This window comes from Hyla sarda, chromosome 9, assembly GCF_029499605.1.
Source record: "Hyla sarda isolate aHylSar1 chromosome 9, aHylSar1.hap1, whole genome shotgun sequence".
NCBI lineage: Eukaryota > Metazoa > Chordata > Amphibia > Anura > Hylidae > Hyla > Hyla sarda.
The window spans coordinates 36,420,502-36,440,767 of record NC_079197.1 but is presented as its reverse complement, the minus strand read 5'-3'; the positions used below and the strand labels follow the sequence as shown (position 1 = coordinate 36,440,767).

At 42.1% G+C, this 20,266-nt stretch overlaps 1 protein-coding gene across 1 annotated transcript in view; it reads right to left on the bottom strand.

Moving 5' to 3' along the window:
* Positions 1 to 643: 643 nt before the first annotated feature.
* PTGS1 (prostaglandin-endoperoxide synthase 1) overlaps positions 644 to 20,266 on the bottom strand; it is a 90,313-nt gene continuing 70,690 nt past the window's right edge. The window contains exons 8-11 of the mRNA XM_056537954.1: positions 18,911 to 19,157; positions 11,247 to 11,533; positions 5,748 to 5,895; positions 644 to 1,108 (exon numbers count right to left, since the gene is read on the bottom strand). Coding sequence (XP_056393929.1) covers positions 750 to 1,108; positions 5,748 to 5,895; positions 11,247 to 11,533; positions 18,911 to 19,157 — 1,041 coding nt within the window. The 3' untranslated portion in view covers positions 644 to 749. The remainder of the gene's footprint in view (positions 1,109 to 5,747; positions 5,896 to 11,246; positions 11,534 to 18,910; positions 19,158 to 20,266) is intronic.

Here is a 20,266-nt window from a genome sequence, read left to right as displayed (position 1 = left end):
TAATGTATCCGGCCAAGAAGCACCCAAGATCACTGAATCATACCGCTGCTCAGCGCATCCTTCGATGTCCTACTTCGGCCAGTGATTCACTGAGAGACAGCATAACACATTGAGCCCGGAGCTTCCCCGGCCCTACATGTCACACTGCAGCTCAGAAAGACGATCGCATAAAGGGACCAGTGCAGGACACCCCGGGAGTACTGGAGGTGAGTAAAGATTTATTTTTGTAAAACCCCACAGAAGGGCCATAGTTTTGAACCCCCCACCACTGGATAACCCTTTTAACATCAGTGTTTTCTTCTGACTCCAAAGTTTGTAAAAATATATGTATACAGTATCTCACGTAAGTAAGTCCACCCCTCCGTTTGTTCTTTTTTTTTTTTTTTTAATATACTTTCATGTGAGAACACTGAAGAAATGCCCCTCTAAAACAGTGTTTGATGTTGCGTCCCCTCAAAATAACTCAACAGACAGCCATTGATGTCTAAACCTTGTGAGATACTGTATATATTATATATATAACCTTCAATGAGAACTATTGTGCCAGTAGTAAAAACGTAACAAAACAGTATAACATAATTCTTCCACTGCACTTATTGTCATGTTTAAAAGTTTTGTAATTGACTTTATAAAAGTTGTTATAAAAATGAAAAAAAAAATATTAATATTTTTGATGTTACAATCATCCCAAAACAACATATGAAAGAGCAAAAAAAATAATCTAGCCCCTTCTCACAATACAACATTAACTAAAGCTCATCACTTGTCTTTGACCCTGAAGATATAGAACTTTCTTCTTCATCCTTTATCACATGAAAGGCCACCGTGGGGCAATTCTTGACATTGAGACACACCAGCTTCTCTATGGAAGCAGTCTTGACAATATTGAATCCTATTTCTCCACCAAATGTGCTGGGTTTCCAGTATTCTGGAGAACATATAGGATTTCCCATAAGTCCTTTAAGTGAAAATGGTGCTCCTAGTTCGATCATACTCTCTCCAAAAATAGAATTTGGAAGAGTTTTTTCCAAGAGAATGCCAACGTAAAATTCCAGTGCATCTATATCGCCATACAAGGATTCAAGTTGTGACGCAACTTCTGTTTCTCCTATGTGAAGAAAAATAAATAAAAAATGGTTATTAGACATGGAAAACACTTTGGAAACATTTTTTAAGGAACTTTTTTTGAGCATTTCACAAAACTTATCAAAAAGCCACTTTCTGCAAAGGACTGACACGAGAGAATACCAACCATTTTACTTCAAAAATACCTTAAAAAATGTCAACCTATAGAACTAATTTGCATGCAGTAATTTTTCCGCCATGATGCCCCGTCACTATATAACGCCCGTAATGAATTACAGGCATATGCGGGTGCAAATGGGCAGTTACAAAACCCCATAGGCTGCAATGCAATTTAGTCACGGCCGTCAGGGGTTTTGTAACGGGCGGGTTTTGCCGATATAGTGACGGAACTTCTGACGGAAGTTCCTAAACGGAGATATTTCCTAGTGTGAAAGAGGCATAAGAATTAAGCATTTTGAGACTTTGGTGGTAAGAAAGGTGAAGAATTAATCCTAAAAAGAACAGAGTGTCTCCTTTCTAAAATATTCTTTATGACCTAAACTGTAGAACAAGGTACAAAACACATTATAATTAATGGTTAGGCACTTCTGACTGTTTTGCCAGACTACATGGACTATATAAAAGTGTAAGATGAATAGAAGATATAAAAAAAATACAAACACAAGGTAAAAAAAAATAAATAAATAAAAACACGTGGAAAAAAGGAATCAAAATACCTGCACCACTTACAGATAATTTTTACATGCTAAACTAAAAGATTGAGGCCTTGCTCACATCAGTATAGTTTATTTTTCATTTTTGCTATACTAGGAGCAGAATGGAATAAAACAAAAAAAATAACAGTGGCAGGCACCTAAAGATTCCCAATAAACTAAGAGTACCTGTCATTTGGAAAAACTTTTGACACGTCCTAGCCATGTGTTAAAAGTTTTGATCAACAGGGTTTTGAGAACGAGCCGAGAGAAGTCTGCGCTGCGGCGCTTCTTTCCCCGCACGCCCCATAGACTTACATTGTGAGTCTTTCTTGATCACTTGACATGGAGCCGGAAGAGAAAGCACTAAGCAAGAACCTCTTCCAGTTCGTTCTCCTGATCGGTGGAAGTCTGAACACTCAGATTCCTACCCATTCATGCTTTTGACATGTTGCTAGGACATGTCCAAAGTTTTTCAAATGACAGTGGCCTAAGAGGATTTTCCAGGTTAACATGATTGATGGCGCTCACAGTTGTTCATTGTGTAGTGGCGGCACAAGGTAACTGCAGCTCAGATTCCCTTCAGGTGAACAGGAGCTGAACTGCAGTAACCAAGCCCGGCCACTACATCCAATACATAGTATTTAAAACATTTTTAAGGGTAAAATATAGAAATAAAAACACACAAGTACTGTAATTCATGACATTACCTTCATTTCCCATCTCTTTCACTTACATTACTGACCCCCTCCCCCCACACACACAATATATGCTTCCATACTTTATTAACTACATTTTTGTTGGCTTTTCCTAGTTTTTGGGCCACTAGGATTTCTAATCTCCTGGGCACAGTATACTTGGATATTTTTCCTAGGTATGAAATAGCATTGTGAATATTAGGATGTGTGGGACAGACTTCTAAAGACGGGAACTTCCTGCTGCTCTGCCAGGGAACATGCTGCTAATTTGAAATTCTGCCCAGTCCTTTTAAGATGTGGATTCTCAGAAAAGGTTTAGCATATTATGAGAAAATATGCAAATGAACGATAATTCTGGTTTATTATGAACAGAGATCGTCTCCCAACTAGATTGTTTACTGGGAATTTCCATGAAAAGTATTAAATGTATCAGCTAATATAAAAATGTTCGCTTTTAGTCCTTTTATACTTGTTCTAAAAAAAATACAAACAACTAATATAACCTGAAATTATTTTTTTTTTTTTCTCTCAAAATGCAGACATAATGAGGTTAAACTAGCCATTCCAGTTGTCCATCCTATGTGTATGGGGGCCTCCCTTCAGGAACATATTTCAGGAGGACGGGGATCAGGCAGTTGGGTTTTGACATCCCTGATCCTTTTGTTAAGACTTTTATACATTTTAAATACAAGTTTCTCTACTGGATTCCATTGGATGCTATAGCCTACTATGCTACTCTGCTATTTATTTTTTTTTTTTTCAGTATACTGATATATATCGGCCAGAAAAGGGCAATTTTGGCCTCTATTTGACTAATTTTAACCTGTTGTCTGTACATTGAGACCTTTTGCCAGTGTCCATGGTAACCATACCTCACAAATTGCAGTTAGGCTACGTTCACACTGCATTTGCGTGTGCATAAACTCCCCAAAAGGATAAAAACACATATATTTAACCAATGCTAAAAACACATTCCTCTGTAAAATGCCATAAAACAAAATCCTTTTCCCATATGCATTGCATTGTATCCTTTATTTTTGTGTATTGCAATCATTTAGTTGACGAGTTATTGTATATATAGAAATTAAACATAATGAAGCAGGTTAAAGGGGTACTCTGGTGGAAAACTTTTTTTTATTTTTATTTTTTTAATCAACTGGTGCCAGAAAGTTAAACAGATTTGTAAATTACTTCTATTAAAAAATCTTAATCCTTCCAGTACTTATTAGCTGCTGAATACTACAGAGAAAATTCTTTTCGGAGCACAGTGTTCTCTGCTGACATCACGAGCACAGTGCTCTCTGCTGACATCTCTGTCCATTTTCGGAACTGTCCAGAGCAGCATATGTTTGCTATGGGGATTTTCTCCTACTCTGCACAGTTCTTAAAATGGACAGAGATGTCAGCAGAGAGCTTTGTGTTCCAAAAAGAAAATAATTTTCTCTGTAGTATTCAGCAGCTAACAAGTACTGGAAGGATTAAGATTTTTTAATGGAAGCAATTTACTAATCTGTTTAACTTGCTGGCACCAGTTGATTTAAAAAATAAAGTTTTCCACCCGAGTACCCCTTTAAGTCTGGGTTCACACTGTGTTTTGTATTTATATTTCACAGTTTCTATGTGCACAGTTGTTTTCATGGGGCAGTATTTTCAGCCTCATGCAAAATAAAAGACTGAAAATGTAAGTAATTTTTTTTACTGCCATTTGTATTTTGAATTTTTAAACCTTTTTTCAGAATTTTGCCAGACATTTTACAGCTCATAAGTGGGCCAAAAAGTTTCACAAAAGCTGACTCACGCATAAACAGACAAAAAAATGATCTTGCACTTACAGTAAAAACCATAAAATGTAAGGGAATGTTTTTACATTGAGTTGAATGTGACTCAATACTAAAATACAGGATACTTTTGAGCCATAAAGCAGATGTTTTACAGCCTGAAATACTATGTGTGATCACAGCATTGGAAGGTGTTTAAACAGAGCAGTAGTTGAGTATAGGTGCTGCCATGCCATTTAAAGTCCATAGGGAAAATGGTGACAGCCAAGCATTGAGGTGAAATGGGGGGCTCAGGACCTCTTTATAGTGATAATAGCCACTGTAGTGGGCCCCAAAAATCACATATGTTCTTAAAGAGGTTATCCAGGAATAGAAAAACAGAGCTAATTTATTTATAAAACCACTCCCAGTCTGTCTCCAGGTTATGGTGTGGTTCTGCAGCTCAGTTCCATTGTAGTGAATGGAGCCAAATTGTAATACCACACACAACCTGGGGACAGACGTGGAGCTGTTTTTGAAAGATATCTCTGTTTTTCTATTCCTGGATAACCCCTTTAAAAGGAAATCTGTCACCAGTGTCATCTGTACTAACCTTTCGGTACCCACAGGTAGTGCAGGTGACCCTGATGACAACGGTACTTACCTTGTCCCGTTCCGTGCAGGGGATCTCCGATAATCTTGTCCGTAAGTTCAGCTCTGGGCACCCGACTTGGGGCATGGGCGGAGCTTACTGACATCATTGCTGCTGCTCTCTGCTGGGTCCTGCTGCTAGAGAACAGCAGCAGTGACGTCATTAAGCTCTGCCTGTGCCGCAAGCAGGACCCGGACCTGAAGCTAACAGACAAGATTACCGGCGATTCCCTGCACAGAATGGGACAAGGTAAGTACTGTTATCATCAGTGTCACCTGCACTACCTGTCGGTACCAAAAGGTTAGTACAGATGACACTGGTACCGACAGGTTAGTGCAAGTGACACTGGTGACAGATTTCCTATGTAGACAGTTATGACAGGACATGCTATAAGTGTCTAATAGATGTGCGTACCACCTCTGGGACCCACACTTATCTTAAGATTAAGGCCCCCCTGTGTAAACAGTGCAATACTGTGAGCTCTTGAGTTACGGAAAAAGTGCAGCTCACGGTGCTATGCTGTTTATGCAACTCCCATTTACCTTTAAGAGACTTACCAAAACTATGTAAAACAGGCTGTTCCGCTGTTTTTAGGTTCCCAACCATCTCCAGAAGTTGAGAGCAGGCTAGAGGAGGCGGGTTTGGAGGCCCTAAATATCGAGATAGGCGCAGATCCCAGAGGTTGGGCCAACATCTATGAGGCTTTTGTGGAATGTACACAGAATATGCCATAGATGTCCCATATTGGAATAACCCTTTTATTCATCTAAGACTAGAATATTATGTAATTATAGAGCAGAATAATGGGGGTCATTGTTATATGTACATGTAAACACTAAATTTGTTCTGATAAGAATTTTACCTGTTAAATCCTGGAAAGACTTATATGCTTTTAAGCCAAATCTTTTACGATACTCATTGAAAGGTTGCAATCTAAGTTTACGGGATTCTTCAATAACTCCTACAGCAATATGCAAGAGACGTGGGTGCAGGTTATTTCCACCGCCAACCTACAAAAATATACAAAGTAATTAATATTCGGACCTTTGCTGGACAATCATTTTTGGTACATTTTATGATATCTGTATATTTGAACATACAGTGTGTTGATTTATAGTGGAATCTAAGCATTAATAATTTAACATCTACAATAAACTACTAACTACCGCAATCTTTGGGGAAACAGCTCTGGCTGTACGACCTCACAAATTAAGGGTTGCTTTTAGCGTTGTGTAGTTTATCATACTAAAAAAAGTCCCCACCTGCACTTGTGTTCGCTTACCACCATTCGTCTGGACGACTGGTCATTGATGCTTTGCAGCCACGAGGACCTAAAGGAGCTGGAATATTCACCTATATGCTCTTTACATTGTTGTGCAACACTAATAGGTGAGTGGATCCTCACTCCTGCTTTTTTCTTACATTCCATACCATTAATTTACCAATTTTTTGCCACCTTTTTTTTTTCTTTTTCCATCCTTTAACAGCCGTTATCGGGACGTGGCACAATGGGAAATAACGGGTCCCGATGGATCCCATTTACTATAATGGGGTCCTTCTGGTTCCCTTATTTTGTAGCGGGAAAAAAGACTGCGCAAGTAGTATTTTTTCTCCCGCTATTCCCCCCTGGCTACTCCGACGGCTATCACACCGCAATGTCTTAAGGCAGTGTGGAAGAAGCCTAAGTTTAGTTTACTGGAGTACCCATTTAGTTTACCTATTAAGAGTATTAAAACCTTTTTGAAATAATGATAATGGTGAGGTGGTCACTGGGAATCAAGAAAAGGCAGAGCTACTAAATGGTTTTAACTGTTCCAAGTAAACCCCCTCAAAGGGGTCACTCCCTCCCCCTGACAAAGAAAATAAATAAATAAAAGGTTTAGTCTCCAGGGGCAACAAGTCTTCTTTACTATAAGAACTGTGAATTTATGGAACAGTCTACCTCAGGAACTGGTCACACCAAAGCTTCAAAACTGGGTTAGATACATTCCTAGAACAAACTAACATTGATGCTTATGCAGAAATATAGAATCACATCCCCTCCACTTCATTCACTATACCACTTTCCTTCCACTCATTGGTTGACCTTGATGGATATGTGTTTTATGTCAACTGGTCTAACTATTGTATTGCTTGCCCTTTCTGATACAGCAGGGGTAGGAACACGCTGTCAAGCCTAGGTTTGTTACTGACTCCCCACCACAGCACTCACATAAAATCACTTTTATAAAAAAAACTATTAACAACCCTATTTTGACATAGTATATTTTAAATGTGAACAGAGCTACTGCCAAAAACCCAAATCTGCCTCCAAAAATACAATACTACCTGATGCTACATAACAAAAAAATTCTTGAAAGTAAAGCATTGTAAAAGCATAATATGCCATGACTTGATATTGTTCCACACATATCGTTATAACTAGAATTGGAACAGCCATTTCATCTAGAATCAATGGAGGATTTATACATTCACTCACATATATAAGAATCAATTCAGCGGCCTCGAGATTTATAGTGAATTGAGACAATTCATCTCCTGGAAGATCAATAAAACCAGCATTTTATCCATCTGCTCATTTCTCATGATAAACAATTTTTTATAAAGTCATTTTTTTGTTAGAAGAATAATGAAGTTCATCAACACTGCAGAATTATGATGACAGTGCCAGAATTGTTGTGTCAGTGCCCACTTACAGTACATTTTTAAAACACTAGAAAATTGCATAACAGGTAATTCCCTACAATATTGTGATCAGAAGAAGGCACATAAGGTCCATACAGGTCCAAATGAAAATTCATAAGCACGATGGTGCCACTCAGGAAGGTACTATATTCTCTCCTAGAAAAAAGGTTTTTCTTAAAAAAAATTTATTTTTTTATTTTTAAAACCTCTGCATTACGGCATTCTATGAAAGAGTTAATGATTTCATTTCTCATGAACTTCATGTACATCAATGATCCTTCATCCCCCATAGATCTGTCACTGGATCACAATTTGTTTTTCTTTGGACCATGTTGGTAGGTATTAACCATCGCATATCAGGAATAGCCCACAAAAGCTGCTGTTTTGGAGATACTCTGACCCATTTGTTTCTAACCATCACAATTTGATCCATGTCAGAGTAACTTAGAACCTTACGCTTGCCTTTTACTGCTGGCAACATCAACATCAAAAACTTCATTTAACACCTCATATGTCCCATCCCTGAGGCCATGTTCACACGTCCAGAATTTCCGTGCGGGATTTTGCATTGGAATTCCACCAGAGATTCCAGAGCAGCAGGGTCCCATTGGGATTCTTCTGCGCTGTGCACATGGCAGAATGTCCGCGTCAGATGTTTCTGGCACGGAAATTCCGTTGTCTGTGTCCACAGAAAGAATGAACCTGTTCTATGAGACATCGCATTCCTGTGCGGTCTTAGCACCGGCATATTATGCTGGCGCCCGCAGTCTCCTGAAAGGCTTCACAGAGATTTTCCATGCAGACATTTCGGAAGTGTGAACATAGCCTGACAGGTACCATAGTAAGGAAATAAAGCACTGAGAGTTGGTGTGAATAACACTGATTAAAGAAGTATTCTCATTTCACCAAGTTATCCTCATCTCTACAGGACACATGATAACTAGTGGATCAGTGAGGGTCTGTCCGCTTGTACCCCTGCTGGTCCCGAGAATGCAGGAAAATTGTGACTCGGATTGTAATGAACGAACTGCGCATGCGCAGCCAGTGCTCCATTCATTCTCAGTAACACTTCTAAACATTGACAAGTGCAGCGCTATGAGTAGGGGACAACTTTGTGAAATAAGAATACACCTTTAAAGATGTTTACTCACATTCAGCTCTTTTGAAGCCAAAGCCTGGAATCCATCATAAATAGAGAAAATAAGACTAAAGACTTCCCCTTTTAATGCCTTACTATCATTTTAAAAAGATGTCAAAATGTTATGATCTGTTGGGATCTGGGGGTGCTGACCCCCCCCCCCCCCCCTTATCACAAGAATGAGCTAAGAAGCGTTGCTCTCCCTGTGTCTCCCTTCGCTGTATGAGACGGGCTCCATAGACTATCTATAGAAACTCTCTCTTAAAGTGACATCACTTTGTTACCGAGACCGTATGTTCACCTTTTAAAGGGGGCATAGAACATTTTCATTCAGTTCTGATTTGCTCTCTCCAGACTGAACCAGTTCATGTTGCAATGTTAGAAATTCCGCAAGGTCATAAATTGTTGTATTAGGAATCTTTACTATTCATTACATCCATGTTTTATTGGGATGTCATACAATTCACTGCCAAGGGCAATAGGTAACACGAAAAAAGCGGATGATGAAACAAGAGGTTTCCACCCAAGCAGCTTCCATACTATATATAGAATGGCACGTGTATGGACTTGCTGGAAAGAAATGAACATTGAGCCTACAAGGGATAAAAGTACAGCTCCTTTTTTAAGAGCCGAGGAACGAGCTTAAAGGGGTACTCCAGATTTGTAAATGACTTCTATTAAAAAATCTTTACTCTTCCAGTACTTTTTAGCAGCTGTATGCTACAGAGGAAATTCTTTTCTTTTTTAAATTTCTTTTTTTGTCTTGTCCACAGTGCTCTCTGCTGATACCTCTGTCCCATGTCAGGAACTGTCAAGAGCAGCATAGGTTTGCAATGGGGATTTTCTCCTGCTCTGGACAGTTCCTGATATAGGCATCAGGTGTCAGCAGAGAGCACTGTGGACAAGACAAAAAAAAGAAATTCAAAAAGAAAATAATTTCCTCTGTAGCATACAGCTGCTAAAAAGTACTGGAAGAGTAAAGATTTTTTAATAGAAGTCATTTACAAATCTGTTTAACTTTCTGGCACCAGTTGATTTAAAAAAAAATGTTTTCCACCGGAGTACCCCTTTAATCACCCAAGTGCAAAAGTAACTGCAAAACGTGTTCACACACACAAAAAAAAAACATACCCTTCCCCTCTGGGCCAAAAGGCACCTGCGAGGTTCCTGGTTCAAAGTCCCCAATTGCCGAAGCTCAAGGAGGACCAACAATGCTGCTAGCATCCACTTTAACCAGGAAGCCAACAAGGTGACATCCCTGCCAAAGCAAGGACCCGGGATTCAGTGGTGCAGGGGGGGGGGGGGGGGGGGTGGACTGTACTGGTTGATAATCCCAAGCGGAGTGACACCACCAAGCGAGAAGTAATCATCCTGCGGTGTGTACAGCTGGTATCTACCTTAATATGGTCCTGTATATAATCACTTATATGGTATACAGATCTTGTGTAGTACTGTATGCAGGGAATGGTGGTTATATTGTTCATGGTTCTTTGCGATGGATACATTACTGTATATGTGGTCAGAGGATTTTTAAATACATGTGATAGCTGTAAAAGGGAAAGAACTTGGAGGACACTAGAGATGAGCGAACTTACAGTAAATTCGATTCGTCACGAACTTCTCGGCTCGGCGGTTGCTGACTTTTCCTGCATAAATTAGTTCAGCTTTCCGGTGCTCCCGTGGGCTGGAAAAGGTGGATACAGTCCTAGGAGACTCTTTCCTAGGACTGTATCCACCTTTTCCAACCCACCGGAGCACCGGAAAGCTGAACTAATTTATGCAGGAAAAGTCATCAACTGCCGAGCTGAGAAGTTCGTGACGAATCAAATTTACTGTAAGTTCGCTAACCTCTAGAGGACACCTGTGGGGTCAGAAGAAGGGGGGGGGGAGGGGAAATACAGAGAATAAAGGAGATTCACCCTGTCCAAATGCAGCTATTTCAAGGGCATTTTAACTAGTGCAGATCTGGATGGGAAATCTTTAATGACCTATCAACAACGTACAATAGCTAAAATCCCTGGCTCCACACATTGTATGGTGGTGATTTAGGGTTCTTCCATTTACTTAAATGGGGCTGCACTGCAATAACCTGGTGCAGTCACTACACAATGTACAGAAACCAAGACTTCTAGTTTAATTCACTGTTTACATACAGGGGCTGAGGCTGTGCGGAACAGCTGAACTGTAAAGGTTCCAGGAGTCAGATCATCGCCTATAAGATATTGATGACCTATTCTGTAAATAGGTCATTAATGGATTTTCCCTGGAAAACCCCTTTAGGGTAAATTCAGATGCATCAGGATATTTTTACCATGGATCTCGATATGCTTGGAGTTTCCGCAGCTTTCTCCGCATGTGATGTCTAAGGGAATTTTACTGAATAATTCTGCTGGAAATCCAGGAAAATTCCCTGTAGTGTCACTAGCGCTAACACTCCACCGGGTTCTCAGTAAGTTCCAAAGTGTTGTAAGGTTTATATTGCAGACTGCGCCACCAATCCAATAAAGAGGTTTATGTAATGTACTGGCCACACTTTACCTTTCCTGCTATCTGCCGTGAGAAGGATTCCACCAAAGCTTCCACCCCATAATCCGTGAGCATTGAAGTGTTGTAGATAAAGCTACTATAGTTGTAATCCTGTCCCAAAATGTTGAAGTTGTCCGGCATGAGAGGATGCCAATGGTATAACTGGTTAAACTCTACGGCAATACGGTTACGGTACTGGAACTGGACCCCAAACAGTAATTCTGGATCAAATTTCAGCTTTAAGAAATATCCACTTAGATGCTGAACATAGTCTTCTATGACAATCTTAATGGTCTCTCCTACAAAAGAGAAAACATAAAAACACATAACATGCAATTCACCGTGGGTTGGAATGAAAAACTAACTGGCTAAAAAAACAAAACATAAAAACTGCAAAAAAAAAACAACAAAAAAAACATAAGTGACTCCAGCTATAAATTGTTTGTTATAATAGAGTTGCTTTCAAAATAAAAAAAGAAAATATACACACCTGCCCCGATTCTCTGCAGCTGCCATTCCAACAGCTTCTGGTCCCCACTGCTTCCCGCTTCTTCTTATGTGTTGTTCCTGTAGGAAATGCCCACTTAGGCTATGTTCACACGGTGGACTTTCCGTGCAGAAATCGGCCGACAATTCCACCGTAATTTGCTCTCCATTGATTTAAATGGGATTCTGCAATCCTATTAAGACAGCAGAATTTACCAGGTGGCATTCCGCCGCAGAAATTCTGCTTTCCGCATTCCCCAAAAAATATAAGACCAGTCTTATATTTTGTGGAATTCCACTTCAGAATCCCATTGAAATCAATGGGGCTTGAATTTAGGCAGAATTCTGTATTTCGAGAATTACGCAATTCCATTCCATTCCATTCTGCCGTGTGAACATACCCTTAGGCAGATTGAAGTAGGGACCAGAAGCCATTAGAATGGCAGATGTGGGAATCAGGGCAGGTGTGTATGCTTTCACACATACTATATAACAGTGGTCTTCAACCTGCGGACCTCCAGATGTTGCAGAACTACAACTCCCAGCATGCCCGGACAGCCAATGGCTGTCCGAGCATGCTGGGAGTTGTAGTTTTGCAACATCTGGAGGTCCGCAGGTTGAAGACCACTGCTGTACAGGCTGCGGATTTCATTCTGCAGATTTTATGATTGACTGGAGCTTAAAATCTGCAGCATAAAATCAACAGCATATTTGGTATGTGTAAACATTTCCATACAGTTATGTCCGCTCTTTTCGCGCACAGATGAGGTGTAGGGTAACACCACTGAGTACAACATGAAGAAGAATGTCCTGTGCAGGTAGAGGTCAGATAAAATCACTGTCACATATTAAATACTGTATGACAGACACATAAAGTTACGCATATCAGGCGTTTCATATATGTGGACTTGTTTTTGTTGTATGGATTTTTATATGTGCCAATAAAGTTGCGGTGATTTTATCGGACATCGACCTTCACTGGACCTATCTATATGAGAACATTTTTAAGAAATTAAGCAGCAGCAAATTTAGGCCTAAAGTGACAGGAATGGAAATGTACTTTAAAGGGGTACTGTGGTGGAAAACAATTTTTTTTAAATCAACTGGTGCCAGAATGTTAAACAGATTTATAAATTGCTTCTATTTAAAAATCGTAATCCTTCCAGTACTCATCAGCTGCTTTTTGCTGCAGAGGAAGTTCTTTTCTTTTTGAATTTCTTGTCAGTCTGACCACAGTGCTCTCTGCTGACACCTCTGTCCATGTCAGGAACTGTCCAGAACAAGAGAGGAAAAGAAAGTGCACCATAGCGTAACACCAGAGGGAGGGTGAGGGTAATCACAAGTCATGTACCGCTTACCCTGGGTGGATGTGTACCGTCATACACAACAATGATATGTACCTAGTAGGAACAATGTGGGTCACATCTGCAGCTTCCAGCCTTAAAATCGAAGCATAAGATAAATGGCTTCACAGGAAACAAATAGCAGGATTGTTCAGCGCAGACCGGACCACAGAACTCAACCAGAGCAGTAAAGACGGGTTAATTTCACAGAATGCAACGCATTTCGCTGCGCAAGAGCAACTTTCTCAAGCTTGATAGGTTTGCTATGGGGATTTTCTCCTGCTCTGGACAGTTCCTGATATGGATAGAGGTGTCAGCAGAGAGCACTGTGGTCAGACAGAAAATAAATTCAAACGAAAATAACTTCCTCTGCAGCATAAAGCAGCTGATAAGTACTGGAAGGATTGCGATTTTTAAATAGAAGTAATTTGCAAATCTGTTTAAATTTCTGGCACCAGTTGATTTAAGAAAAAAATAGTTTTACACCGGGTTACCCCTCTAAGGTCTGAAGTACTAGTGCCTTCACCTAAATCAGTGTTTTCCAAACAGTGTGCCTCCAGTTGTTGCAAAACTACAAATCCTAGCATGCCTGGAAAGCCAAAGGCTGTCAAGGCATGTTGGTAATTGTAGTTTTGCAACAACTGGAGGCGTTCTAATTGAATAAATACTGACCTAACGATATATATATATTATATAATTTACACTGCTCAAAAAAATAAAGGGAAAACTAAGGTAACACATCACAGATCTGAATGAATGAATGAATGAACTAATCGTATGAAATACTTTCGTCTTTACATAGTTGAATGCGCAGACAACAAAACCACACAAAATTTATCAATGGAAATCAAATTTATCAACCCATGGAGGTCTGGATATGGAGTCACACTCAAAGTAAAAATGGAAAACCTCACTACAGGCTGATCCAACTTTATGTAATGTCCTTAAAACAAGTCAAAATGAGGCTCAGTAGTGTGTGTGGCCTCCACGTGCCCGTATGACCTCCCTACAATACCTGGGCATGCTCCTGATGAGGTGGTGGATGGTCTCCTGAGGGATGTCCTCCCAGACCTGGACTAAAGCATCCGCCAACTCCTGGACAGTTGGTGGATGGAGTGAGACATGATGTCCCGGATGTGCTCAATCGGATTCAGGTTTGGGGAAGGGGCGGGCCAGTCCATAGCATCAATGCCTTCCTCTTGCAGGAACTGCTGACACACTCCAGCCACATGAGGTCTAGCATTGTCTTGCATTAAGAGGAACCCAGGGCCAACCGCACCAGCATATGATCTCACAAGGGGTCTGAGGATCTCATCTCAGTACCTAATGGCAGTCAGGCTACCTCTGGCAAGCACTTGGAGGGCTGTGCGGCCCCCCAAAGAAATGCCACCCCACACCATTACAGACAACCGCCAAACCAGTCATTCTGGAGGATGTTGCAGGCAGCAGAACGTTCTCCACCGCATCTCCAAACTCAGTCACGTCTGTCACATGTGCTCAGTGTGAACCTGCTTTCATCTGTGAAGAGCACAGGGCGCTAGTGGCGAATTTGCCAATCTTGGTGTTCTCTGGCAAATGTCCTGCACGGTGTTGGGCTGTAAGCACAACCCCCACCTGTGGACGTCGGGCCCTTATACCACCCTCATGGATTATGTTTCTGATCATTTGAGTGGACACATGCACATTTGTGGCCTGCTGGAGGTCATTTTGCAGGGCTCTGGCAGTGTTCCTCCTGCTCCTCCTTGCACAAAGGTGGAGGTAGCGGTCCTGCTGCTGGGTTGTTGCCCTCCTACGGCCTTCTCCACGTCTCCTGATGTACTGGCCTGTCTCCTGGTAGCGCCTCCATGCTCTGGTCACTATGCTGACAGACACAGAAAACTTTCTTGCACCAGCTCGCACTGATGTGCCATCCTGGATGAGCTGCACTACCTGAGCCACTTGTGTGGGTTGTAGACTCCGTCTCATGCTACCACTAGAGTGAAAGCACCGCTAGCATTCAAAAGTGACCAAAACATCAGCCAGGAAGCATTGGAACTGAGAAGTGGTCTGTGGTCACCACCTGCAGAACCACTCCTTTATTGGGGGTGTCCTGCTAATTTCCTATAATTTCCACTTGTTGTCTGTTCCATTTGCACAACATCATGTGAAATTGATTCTCAATCAGTGTTGCTTCCTGAGTGGACAGTGTGATTTCACAGAAGCCTGATTGACTTGGAGATACATTGTGTTGTTTAAATGGGCACTGTCACCAACCTTTTTTTTTATATATATTTTGTAGTATGTACTACAGCATATCTCTAATATAGATTCTTTTATTTTTTTTATTAAAATAGTTTATTTTACATTTGAAAACCAGCCACTAAGGGTCTCCCTTCTAGTGTCCGGCTGCAGCCCACCGTGACGTCACAACTGAATTAAGACCTATGCTGGCTGGGCAATGGGCAATAATTCAGTCAGGCTGAGTTCGCTCCCGGCCTGTCAATCATACAGGCGGGAGCGAGCGCTGAGAATACAGAGGATGCGTGCATTGGCTCCCTGGCCTTGCACGCCGGCCCCGCCTCCTGGCATATACACGCAGCTGCTGCTAAGCAGTGCTGTGCTGCTTCTGCTGCCGCCGCCGTTGTCCTGCAAGTGCAGGGTATGTCTTTTTCGGGTGGGGGGGTGGGAGCGGATTGCACGGGGTTCGGGGGAGCGGGGTTTGGGGTGGCCGCGGCCATGGAAAGATATTGTTTTCAACACAGGGTGCCTTCAGTTGTTTCACCACTACAACTCCCAGCATGCCCTGACAGCCAATAAATGTCAGGGCAAGCTGGGAGTTGTAGTGGTGAAAAAGCTGAAGGCACCCTGTATAGACGAGCTAAGGGCGGAAGTCGGCCCCCTGCAGGCATCAGTGATGTCGTGCCTGCTGGGGAAGTATGCCTGGTAAATGAGCACACTACCAGGTAGACAAAAAGGCATTTCTAACATAGTAAAAAAAAATTTAAGGCAGGGAGGGGGTTAGGGATAGATGGGCAATAGGCAGGGACAGAAAAAAAAGGATGGTGGGAGCTGCTCTTTAAAGGGAACCAACCATCAGATTTTACCCTATATAATGCTTGGCAAAGCGTTATATAGGGTAAAATCTTTATTTTCACCATTCCCGGAGGATGCTCCTGCCCCCAGGGATGGTGAAGATATGAAGTTATAAACTAGTCACCGCCGCCGCCGTAAGTAGTCCCCTGGGCGGGGAGCTCTTCTCCCCTACTCCCGTTCTTCGGCCGGCAGCGACGCCCCCTCCGCTTGATTGGCGGGCCGCGTCATCACTCTGCTCCGTCTGTTCAGTGAGCGGAATGATGACGTGGACCATCAAGCGGAGGGGGCGTCGCTGCTGGCCAAAGAACGGGAGTTGGTGAGAAGAGCTCCCCGCCCAGGTGACTACTTACGGCGGCGGTGGTGACTAGTTTATAACTTCATATCTTCACCATCCCTGGGGGCAGGAGCATCCCCCGGGAATGGTGAAAATAAAGATTTTACCCTATATAACGCTTTGCCAAGCGTTATATAGGGAAAAATCTGATGATTGGTTCCCTTTAAGTGTTCCCTTTATTTTTTGAGCAGTGTATATACAGTGTGTTTGTTCTTTTGTAATATTTTAACCCTGATAATGCTACTATTTTCTAAAGATTTTGTTTTGCTAATAAAACTTCCTCGACAATAGTTCCTTGTGAACAGAAGTGAACGATAATTTTGGTACGTCACACAATACTGCTTGACTTAAACCGAAAATGCCCATAGGAGGAACATTATCCGGCATCATCAGAGTAAACTATTAGCTTGCAAATTTGTTCACTTTCCAACAGGACATAAATGTTCTTTCTAATAGAAAACAGATTGAGACTGCACAGACTTGGATTCAGCTACTACTTATGGTATAGCAGAATAACAACCTCTGGCACATGGCTATATTTTATAAATCCATAGTACAGGGACTATACTGTACTTCTTTGTGCTGCTGATTTTAAACAGAGATTTTTTTCAGGGGAATTTGTGAGAAAATAAAGACAAAAAACATTTTACATATTATATAGGCATTCTGCTCTAACAGCATTGTGCTGGATTCACACTGCATTCAGTCTGTGCTTCAAGATACCAGCTTAAAAGTAAAGTGTACCTGTCTCTAAATAAACTTTTCTAAATAAACTCAGGCTATGTTCCTTAACTACTTCTAAAACCCCTCCCACCTTTAAAAAAAATTTAGGAGCTTTAAAAAGCCATGTAACACACCATTCATCTTGCTTGTTCTATGAATGTTTTAATGAGGAACTATGCATGTTTCATTGAGGCTCTGTGCATCTTTCAGCGAGGCTCTGTGCATCTTTCAGCGAGGCTCTGTGCATCTTTCAGCGAGGCTCTGTGCATCTTTCAGCGAGGCTCTGTGCATCTTTCAGCGAGGCTCTGTGCATCTTTCAGCGAGGCTCTGTGCATCTTTCAGCGAGGCTCTGTGCATCTTTCAGCGAGGCTCTGTGCATCTTTCAGTGAGGCTCTGTGCATCTTTCAGTGAGGCTCTGTGCATCTTTCAGTGAGGCTCTGCGCATGTTTCAGTGAGGCTCTGCGCATGTTTCAGCGAGGCTCTGCGCATCTTTCAGCGAGGCTCTGCGCATCTTTCAGCGAGGCTCTGTGCATCTTTCAGCGAGGCTCTGTGCATCTTTCAGCGAGGCTCTGTGCATCTTTCAGCGAGGCTCTGTGCATCTTTCAGCGAGGCTCTGTGCATCTTTCAGCGAGGCTCTGTGCATCTTTCAGCGAGGCTCTGTGCATCTTTCAGCGAGGCTCTGTGCATCTTTCAGCGAGGCTCTGTGCATCTTTCAGCGAGGCTCTGTGCATCTTTCAGCGAGGCTCTGTGCATCTTTCAGCGAGGCTCTGTGCACGTTTCAGTGAGGCTCTGTGCACGTTTCAGTGAGGCTCTGTGCACGTTTCAGTGAGGCTCTGTGCACGTTTCAGTGAGGCTCTGTGCATGTTTCAGTGAGGCTCTGTGCATGTTTCAGTGAGGCTCTGTGCATGTTTCAGTGAGGCTCTGTGCATGTTTCAGTGAGGCTCTGTGCATGTTTCAGTGAGGCTCTGTGCATGTTTCAGTGAGGCTCTGTGCATGTTTCAGTAAGGCTCTGTGCAGCTGTCAATCAAGCTCAGTGCAGAGAAGCAGATTAATACAGTGAGTTTGGTCTCCTCCAGGCCAGGAGACCAAGCTCACTGTATTAATTGGGGCAGGGAACAGAACAGTGCCACAAGGTGGCCATTTTTTTAATTACATTTTAAACATATTTATGTTGATAATTTTAAAAGCAAGTGAATAGGAAAATGTCTGCTAATTACACAAGGAACACAATATTAAAACTTTTATTTGGCGACAGGTACTCTTTAATGACTAGGTCTACTAGTGACTACATTCAGTGCATTTCCCAAACATATACTTTTATTCTAAGAGACTTAAATACGTGGTCTATTTCATCTCTTAAAGGAAACCTGTCATCGGTTTTATGCTGCACAAACCGCAGGTGGCATAAAACTGGTGTAGGCTTTGCAATCCCAAAGCACTAAGAATGACTAGGGGGGGGTCCTAGTGGCTGCTCTTTACCCCGCCAGTGCAGTACTGAGTGGCGCATCTATCCCTGAAGCCAGCAAGGCAGAAAGCAAACGCTGGGATCCACCCCTAGTTATTTGGGTCCCGGGGGCATTTTTAGAGAGACTGAACATGGAGTGAAATTGTCTCTACAGAGAATACACTGCCTTATAGGGGCACACTTGCACAGCACACAAAATGTATAAGGGATAGTAAGGAGGACATGATATACAATACTGTTTTTAGTTACTTACCTATTAGGATAAGCCTTGCCGTTTGAAATAACTGTTCATCATCCCATACGGGATGATCCTTTTTTAAGATATCACACACTCTATTGTGTTCACGAAGCCATAGGGTGGCATACATCATCAGTCCAGGGAGAAGTCCAAAAACCTCCTGTCCCATAGCAAACCTCTTTTCAATAGGGACATTCTCCGGGTAGATCATGTGAACTGGAGCATCGACCACTGTTGGTGGATACATATCTCCATTTATTATCTGAAGTACAAACAGACCCGTGAAGAAAAGCTTTTTTAGCTCTAAGTAAGAATTAAACTGGTAAAAACTAGAGAAATGTTATCAAGACACTGCAATATGTAGGTGTTATTAAAAACCGCTATCAGGACAATTCCGGGGCTCCACAGCCTTTTGGCAATACAAGGAGATTGCAGCGTCATACTGCAACATCCCATCTACTAGTTGTCAATGTGATCGCATTATTGTACCTGACATATTTACAACAAGCCTCCTCATACATCCAAATCTAATAGATTTCTTTTTGAATGTTACTCGCAACTTTGTCCCACAGACCATAATGTGAAAGTTGTGTGCTACCAAAACTTGTTTGCAACTTTATGATGCACAACCAAAATGTGTTGCCCAAAATGTGTTGTCAAGTGTTACGCTAGCCTTAAATGCATGTGATATATTACAGCCCTAGGATAAAATGTACTTCCAGGTAGGTAAAGCGGACCTGTCAGCAGGATGACAGTGGTATAAAAAAGGCCAAGGGCTAAAAACAACGAAATAGTCAGCCAAACAATGAAACACATGGGTGCATGCCACTATGGCAAAAAAAAGAGGTGAGTGGCGTGAGCGTGTTAGGCTGCGATCACACGCTGGAATGTCTGCACGAAAAATCTCTGTGATGACATTCCGAAGTCAGCAGAGAAGGCTATGCATTCCATGCGGACATTCCGGAGTCTGCAGAGACAGCTATGCATTCCATGCGGACATTCCGGAGTCTGCAGAGACGGCTATGCATTCCATGCGGACATTCCGGAGTCTGCAGAGACGGCTATGCATTCCATGCGGACATTCCGGAGTCTGCAGAGACAGCTATGCATTCCATGCAGACATTCCGGAGTCTGCAGAGACAGCTATGCATTCCATGCGGACATTCCGGAGTCTGCAGAGACAGCTATGCATTCTATGCGGACATTCCGGAGTCTGCAGAGACGGCTATGCATTCCATGCGGACATTCCAGACTCTGCAGAGATGGCTATGCATTCTGTGCGGACATTCAGGAGTCTGCAGAGATGGCTATGCATTCCATGCGGACATTCCAGACTCTGCAGAGATGGCTATGCATTCTGTGCGGACATTC